Source organism: Eleutherodactylus coqui, chromosome 11 (assembly GCF_035609145.1).
Source record: "Eleutherodactylus coqui strain aEleCoq1 chromosome 11, aEleCoq1.hap1, whole genome shotgun sequence".
Taxonomy (NCBI): domain Eukaryota; kingdom Metazoa; phylum Chordata; class Amphibia; order Anura; family Eleutherodactylidae; genus Eleutherodactylus; species Eleutherodactylus coqui.
Window position 1 is genome coordinate 44,447,983 of NC_089847.1, and position 8,631 is coordinate 44,456,613.

The 8,631-nt window shown below is 43.7% G+C and overlaps 1 protein-coding gene across 1 annotated transcript in view; it reads left to right on the forward strand.

The window, feature by feature from the left end:
• The window catches only part of CYLD (CYLD lysine 63 deubiquitinase), a 53,317-nt gene extending 45,342 nt beyond the window's left edge, over positions 1 to 7,975 (forward strand). The window contains exons 14-19 of the mRNA XM_066583971.1: positions 2,253 to 2,319; positions 3,488 to 3,620; positions 4,934 to 5,042; positions 5,125 to 5,243; positions 6,095 to 6,311; positions 7,540 to 7,975. Coding sequence (XP_066440068.1) covers positions 2,253 to 2,319; positions 3,488 to 3,620; positions 4,934 to 5,042; positions 5,125 to 5,243; positions 6,095 to 6,311; positions 7,540 to 7,724 — 830 coding nt within the window. The 3' untranslated portion in view covers positions 7,725 to 7,975. The remainder of the gene's footprint in view (positions 1 to 2,252; positions 2,320 to 3,487; positions 3,621 to 4,933; positions 5,043 to 5,124; positions 5,244 to 6,094; positions 6,312 to 7,539) is intronic.
• The last annotated feature ends 656 nt before the right edge of the window (positions 7,976 to 8,631 follow it).

The window sequence follows — 8,631 nt, forward strand, 5'->3', positions numbered from 1 at the left end:
CTATGGTTCACACTTACATTGACGTGGCAGTGAGTCCATGGCGTAATGGTGTGTTAGGAAGGCTTTAACATTTTCCTTGGGTATAAATGGGTTGCTCAGTTGTAACCTGTTGATGACCTACCCTCAGGCCATGAGTAGTGGATTGACGTTAATCCGCTGCATGCGATCCCTGCCAATCGCCTATTGACCTTTAACCGATTTATACGGGAGTAGAAAACTCCAACCCCACTGCAATGGTCAGGCTTCGTATCACAAAGTTTCCTTTGAAGTGACTGGAAACTTTGCATGTAATACTAAGCTGGGCCACTGCTGTGGTAGAGATCGGCTCCAGTCAGTAGCGCACCAGTCCGATGCACAACTTATTGCAGGGCATCTCGGGCATTAGACCCCTGCCAATCTGCTATTGATGGCCAATCCTGAGAATAGGCCATCAGTAGTATAAAGCTGAACACCCCCTCTCTTACGGCCTCTTGATGGGCTCTATAGGCTGGTTAATAGAGATGGGCGCTGTCCCCGAGATAGGACCCGCATCTATCATTTATGGCATATCCTGCGGTCTTGTCATTGTGCCATATATATCTGAGACATGAATACCGCTTTAACACCTTTACACGGGCAAGTGCAATATCTGTTCCAGAAACTCTGACCGATATCGTACTCTTAAATGGGTGAGTTTCACTGTTAGCTCAATGCTCTTGTGAGAGAATCGCATAGCGGTACACGTGATTGTCACCTGCATGAAAATCGCTTGGTTTCTCCATAGGCAAAATCTAAAAACTGCATCCTACTCGCATGTACATGTGAATGCGATGTCATTTGTAACTCACTCATAGCAAATAATGGACGAGTTATCTGCGGAATTGCAGACAAATAGAACGTGTTGCAACTTTTGTATCTCGCAGCATTGCTGTGATTAAAAAAACATTGCACACATAAATGGAGCCATTTAAAATAATGGTGTTCGTATCGTGCGTCACGCAACACACAGAAATCGCATCAGAAAATCATCTGTGTAAATACGGCCCAAGTCTGAGAGTTACGAATTCTAAGAATGTGACAGCTGCTCTGATAAATATTAGCCAGTCACCGCTTTTCTAGAAAAGTAGAAAGGTGAGACTGAGAAGAGATGGAGGTTTGTCTACCCAAGAGTGGACTTGGTCGCTTGGTGACAAAATCTGCTACTTTTTAATCTGAGGTCTAGAGCACAGTATAATATATTTATTATGGTGTTCCAAAACCGATGACGCAAGAGTAAGGCCGTCAGCACACGGCCGGGTCGGACCCCTCTGCGAGGATTCTTACAGCAGAACGCGACCCGTGCCGCAGTATTGACCCTATACTCGCCCATCCGGCGTCTTCTCTCTCTGCACTGCGATGTGCCGGCTGGCACACAGCTGCATATGCGCAGAGCAGAGCCAGCGCGTCACCAGTTACGTTTCTGTGCGGGCCTCTGCGAGGCTCGCACAGAAGTGGGACCTGTCGCGATTTGTTTACAGCATGGGCGGAAATTCTGCAGGAAATCCCACCACTGAATTTCCACCCGTGTGCAGAAGGCCTAAAGCTGATTTGTTCATACATAAAGTGACAGACAACAGCCAGAAGGACATGAGAAGATAGAAGAACTCTGAACATCTGTAAGGTGGATTAAACACTTGTAATGTGGGGGTCTGACACAGCAGATGTCAAGGCAGTAGTCCAGTTCTGCCCACGTGTGTCCCAACATTTCCACTGCAGTTTTTAGGTCCTCTAGTGTCACCAACGGTACCCACGTGGAACATCTGTAAGGTGCATTAAAAGCTTGAAGAGTTCTTCTATCTTTTCATGTCACTCGGCTGTTGTCTGTCACTCCATGAATGAAGAAATCCACTTAAGGTTGTCCGTCCACAGGCGATGATCCACCGGCGTCCACGAGCGGAGAGTCATAGCGATTCTCCGCTCACAGGATTTAAATCGCGGCATGCTGCGATTGCCGTGATTCTCTGTGGTGAGCTTATCTATCAGATAGGCTCACCTCAGAGACCTGACAGCGCTTCCCCCTCCTCCCCCGCGCTGTGGCCCAGGGGGCCTTACTCTCTATACACCATTATTTTTTAATTGCCCTTTATTTATTGATACATTGTACCTCTTCCTAAAATCCAGATTTCAGTTGGTATGTCGGCTCCACCTGCTGGTGGTAAAGTATGACAACATCTAATATATAAACTAGATCTCCACCTGTATGTCCTTTAACAATATCTGTTTTTGTTATGCAGATCCAGAAGAATTCCTGAATATATTGTTCCATCATATATTAAGAGTGGATCCCCTGTTAAAGATCAGGTAATCCAGTTGTCTTCATAACCTTCTGCTGCATATTATACATAATGGATTTTACGTGTTTTCCATCTCACATCTAGTACTACAAAATATACATTTTGCAGACGTTTTTATGAAAATAGTCAGTTTTCTTCCTTTGGTCAGTATTGTATAGAAGTGTAGCTCATAATCTTAGACTAAAGCATTCATGTAATTTTGACTGGAAATGTCTGAGTTCCATTGTATAACCTGAGTATGGTTAATGCATTAGAACAATGAAAATGAACTTGATAAAGTGTTTTAATTAGGCCAGATTAGATAGTAATAAGTGAATACTTACGTTAATAAATGCCCATAAGGGCTGTTTGGTAGCCTCTACTTTGGAGGTATGTGCTATAGTGTTAGCTGCGTGAACAGCTATTCCTTAATAGCAGGATAAAATGGAAATGACATTTAACACCTGCCTGCCCACCCCGCACTCATTCTGTTAATATGTTACAAAAAGGCGGCTCATGCAATTATCCAAGATTTAATTTTGCAGCCGTATACAGATGATGTTTTTTATACATTGGAACATACAAACTGCATACAGTGACCCCTAGTGGCTAAAAGAAAAATTGAGCCTAAATAGTTTTATTTAGCAGTGTAAGGTTTATTTTTGCCCTTTTTTGACCTGTCTGATCTAAGAAATGCAAGCCAATGTATTCTATCATATATGGGGACAAATAACATTGATTTTCACCGGGCTTCCGTTTCACTGTTTTTAGAAGAGTTTTTTTATTTTATTTGCATTTAAAAGACAGTGTGGCAGTGACGGGGCTCATCCACATCAGTACTAGGGGTTTGCATTTTCCTGCTCCGTTCAGGGAGCAGAAAAAGAGACCCTGTCTGAATGAAAACCATCACATGACTGAAGCTAACGGCGCCGAACGGACCTCATTGACTATAGCGGGGTCCGTTGAGTTTTCAGCCATCCGTCCGGAATTTTTCCAGATTTGACAGGACAAAATAGCGCTCTATGCTGGGCTGTTTTATCCTTTTTTTTTTTTTTTTTTAGAACCTTCTCCGCTGATGTGAATGAGCCCTAAGACAAGCACCTAACGAGGGCTTAAAAAGCTTTGTGTATAATGAAGACGTATCAATTTCTAATATAATTTTTGTTTCTCAATTCTTCTCCAATGTAAATGTTCAGGTCGGCCGGACAGAAAGTACAAGATTGTTACTTCTATCAGATTTTCATGGACAAGAATGAGAACGTTGGGGTGCCCACCATACAGCAGCTACTGGAGTGGTCGTTTATTAACAGCAGCTTAAAATTTGCAGAGGTATAATGAAATCTACTTCTTAGTGATTTAATTGTAGACCCCTCAGGGATTCCACAGATCATTATGAACCAGGAGGGTCTTCTTTCTTCTCGGTCTTGGATCGAGAGCCTATGCTCTTCCATGTTTAATTTGGAGTGGGACTGACTTCATGCGGTTCCTAATGAGTTCACACAAGGCTCCCGCTCACTCCTGTAATCCCGCATAACTGTCTATAAGAAATGTCTGTCTCGAAGACTATAAACTGCCCAGGCAATCAACCACACAATGTAGTTCACATGCCGCCCATTTAATTGAATGGGTGACCAAGTTATACATGGTCAGGCGGAGGCCACCGGAGTGGGATTTACTCTTGGACCGGGCTCACATGGCCGCGTGCGCCACTCGTGAGTCCACAATAAAATGCTAAATTAATCGGAATAAGGATTTTCTAGAACTTAAATGTATTAACATTTACATTTTTGGAGGATTTTTTTACTGATTTGTGTACGCTGTAAACGCCTTTTCAGGATTCTTCCTTGTGTCACTTTTTAATCCTTCAGTTAGGCCGCCTGCACACGACAGAGGCGGATTTCTGCATGCGGAATCCCCAGCCCTGACTGCGGCCGGCGACCCCGTGTAGCTGTCAGTCATCGTCTTTCTGTACTGCGGATGGTCCAAATGGCTCGGTGTTGGACATGTGCAGTACAGATTTTCCCGCACCATTGCTAGGTGATGATGCGGAATTCACGACCTTTCCGCAATGTTAATTGTGGAAGGACCGTGGGTTGGACAGCTTCCATTGAATTCCATGCGCGCAATCCGGATAACAATGGAGTAGGTTGGGATTTTTCCTCAGAGTGGAAACCACAATTGCTTTCCGCTCGTGTGCAGGAAGAATCACTTTTCTATAGCATGCTATGGGCGGTATTTGCTGTGGAACCCGGGGACGGACGCCTGCCACAGATTCCACAATGCAAATCCGCATGTGTGCAGTCGGCCTAAAACGAATTTTCCGTATAAAACTAATATTTACACTTCAAAATGTATTAAAATGTGAACCTTTTTTTACAAAAATACCTAGAATTAGCTGTAAATAAGAGTAAAGAATAGTGATAATATGCCTCAGGTCTTGGAGAGACTGCAGCTCCTGAGTTTGGGCGTTACCAGGACTTCTTAGGACATCTAAACCTAACAGGCAAGAGAGTAAGGAATGACTGTCATGAAGGATTTGTGAAGAATTAGAAAAAATTAAATAAAAAGCAAAACCGAATTTTCCTCTCCGATAACCAGCTCCCATTGCTGCAGTGCACATGACTTCTCTCCCTCCTCCGTAGGCTCCATCGTGCCTGATCATTCAGATGCCTCGGTTTGGAAAAGACTTTAAGATGTTCAACAAAATCTTTCCTTCTCTGGACCTGAACATCACCGATCTGTTGGAAGACAGTGAGTCGTGATATTGTGACGCGGTGGGATGTGATGGAAGGGGTGTATGTGTAACCCTGCTGTCTCTCTTGTCGCCCGCCAGCCCCTCGGCAGTGCCGCATCTGTGGAGGACTCGCCATGTACGAGTGCAGGGAATGCTATGACGACAGTGATATTTCTGCAGGAAAAATCAAGCAGTTCTGTAAGACCTGCAATACCCAGGTCAGTGTGTTACTGCGGCTATTGAGGTCCTTTGGTTGTGTTTACATCCCCCAACAGGAACATTTTATACAGTTTCAGTGTATGCGCTGAGAAAGCACCATAGACTCCCACTCATCAGTGGAGGAAGGAAGAGTGTGTTATGCCCCGGCATACTTTTTTTTTTTTTTTTAATAGTGTATAGGAAAATCCAACCAACTGTGCTCTCCTTTACAGCAATCTACCACAAAATAGTGTATACCATGCGGAGTACGCACACTTTTTTTTTTTATGTACAGAATAGGTATTACCTCTAACACTGGAAATTGTACATGGTATTCTGCTGGTTGCTAAGACATTAAAGCAACCCTTTGGTTTCAGAACAAACTTCTGTCCCAGGACAGGAGACGAATATTTTGGGGTAGAATTTTGTCTTGAAACCAGAAAGTCTCTTTAACACCAGACCACATACTATTTTTATTGAAGTGAGGAAAGTTCTTTCCAAAAAAAAAATTGTCCATTTCTGCCCCCTCCGCCAAAAAGGCAGACCTTTGCAATGCTAGACCTCTTGAGTGACACAAACGTATTTTGCAGAATCCAAAAAAGGTGACGGCATCCAAGAAGTAGCAAAACTGTATAAATCTTTATTTTTACCCATTCTATGAACATATTTTGTATTTGGTTCTTTGGTGTGAAAGCACTCTGAGAATACATACTTCTGAAAATGGATATTTGCAACTGAGTGTCGAGGCCCAAAGCACCCCCGCTCATGAAGGAGTTATGGCTTTACAGTGGATCTTGCCCACACATTTGGACTCTTATTTGCATCTTATGTTTATTTCTAAGTCAAAAAAACATTCCTTTTCTCTCCAAAGGTTCATCTCCACCCAAAAAGACAGCACCATAAGTTCAATCCAGTATCCCTGCCCAAAGAGCTGCCGGACTGGGATTGGAGACACGGCTGCATACCATACCAGAAAATGGACTTGTTTGCAGTTTTATGCATTGAGACCAGTCATTATGTGGCTTTTGTGAAGTATGGCCGGGACGACTCGGCGTGGGTGTTTTTTGACAGCATGGCAGATCGTGATGGTACGTATCTAAACGGTCTGATATTTCCACTTAGTGTGTCAACTTCTGAGCCGATGTTGTAAAAATAATACTTGGGGCAAAAGCTGGAAGTACAGTTCTTGCCCTAAATGGAGGTATCTATCCTAAGCTTGAAAAAGGCCATTTAAGGCCATTGCTTTATTGAAACTTCACCGTCTATGCTGCCACATCCCTGCTGCATTCCTTTGAGGTGTCTATCCTAGTTACCAAAGGTTTACCTTATCCTTTGATCTGGAGATTAAGGTCCCAGGCAGTAATGATTACTACCTGAAAACCTGTAGTCACTGTGCTGACAGAGTTAATCATCTCCTATACGGATTCCCTGGCAGGTCTTGATGTTAGACTCACTTTAAAAAAAAAACAAAACCTTTCTACTTGGGTAGGACTCAATTTAGGTGTGATATGTAATACTAGGAAATCTAAAACCTGCAGTATTCATATATAAGCTGACAGTCTTTGTAGTCCTATCAAGCAGTGCGCAGGAGGGTCCCAAGTTTGGAGGTGGAGGAGTGGTAAGTATAATGGGAGATTGCAGGCTTGTAGAAACGGTGACCGGGCTGCAGCTCCAGTGCATCTGCAACATGGAAGACATTGATCAATTTCTGTTGGTAAATAAGGTACAAGGAGAGGTTTGTTCGAAAGGGAAAGGCCTCATGTCCACGGGCGGATTCGATCCACAAATCAAGCCATAGGGATACATGGGCGTCCACAAAATGCATTAAAGCATTTCGGTCCAGAAAACCACAGCATGCTCCATTTTGCTGCGCATCCTGCATGGACGGTTTCCATTGAAGTCAATGGAAGCCATCCGATCCGTGGCACGTCCGCAATTGAATTGCGGAAAGGCCGTGGATCCTGCGGGAAAGCAGGAGTTCAAAAAGGATTACTGTGCATGCGCGTGTCTTCATCCACAGTGAAAGGGAAAGAAGATCCAGACAGGACGCAGGAGACCCGCACAGGTAAATATGCGTCCTCATGCCCCTGGTGTAACTATAGGGGGTGCAGGGGATGCGGTTGCACCCGGGCCCAGGAGCCTTAGGGGGCCCATAATGCCTCTCTTCTCCATATAGGGAGCCCAGTACTTTGAATAAAGCATTATATTTGGGGGCCCTCTTACAGGTTTTGCATTGGGGCCCCTGAGCTTCTAGTTACGCCTCTGCTTAGAAATATCTTGCACTAAACAGTTCTGTATTTTTTTTTTAAATCACAGGTGGGCAAAATGGATTTAACATTCCACAAGTCACTCCTTGCCCAGAAGTCGGGGAATATCTGAAAATGTCCTTGGAAGAACTTCATGCCTTAGATTCTCGAAATATTCAGGGTTGTGCGCGGCGGCTCCTGTGTGACGCCTACATGTGCATGTACCAGAGCCCTACTATGAGCTTGTACAAGTGAACAGCCGCTCATCTATACAAGACGGCGGGACGGCGTGGATTCTTAAATGGCGCAGAGCGGCTGAGGAAGAGATTTTCATACACTAAAATCCCATAACCTATTTGCTGTCGACAACAGTACCTTACAGTTCAACTGCATTTACAACTTCTTTGCACTTCAAGTGTTTTATTTTGTTTTTTCGTCTTCTAAGTTCCACTGAATGTATGTAACAGTGAAAATTAAAACCGCTAAAGCTTTAAGTTATAATCTAATTTTAATGTGTTATTTTATTTTTGTTTGAGAAAGTATTAAATAGCACAAATGAAAAGATTGTAGTGTGCGGATAATTCTTCCTGACCGTGAAGCACCCCAATGATTTCCTCTTCTTCTGGTATTAGAAAACTCCTTCTTGTATACCCCATTATGTTCTGCTCAGTTAAGAGCAAACTGTACAGGTGGTGGACAAAAATATGGAAACACCGTACGAAATGCATGACTTAAGTTACATGGGGTAATAAATCGTATTTCAGAAGTGAACATCTTCCAGAGCAACAAGGTTCTATTGGTCAGGGGTTTGAGCCACTCAGCTGCTGTCACCAGCTGGCTCCCAAAACCACCCGGAGCAGGGCAAGAGGTGAAGTAAACACAAATTTGTCGGGAAAGCTCTCAGCCCTGCGGGGGCCCAAAAGGGCAGCTCAGTGCTGATGATTAATATCCAATGCATTTTTGTCTACCCATTGTATCTGTCAACTAAATTTAGAGAGCTGTGGCCAGCATGGCTTTTGCCCACTCGACCACAAGGACATCTTTGATCTTAATAGATTCTCTCTTGTGCTGTAAAGGGGTATTCCCATGATTTAATGTTATAACGTATCGTTTGGACATACCATCATTCTGCAAATCAGTGGGGCTACCAGCAGTCTTGTTC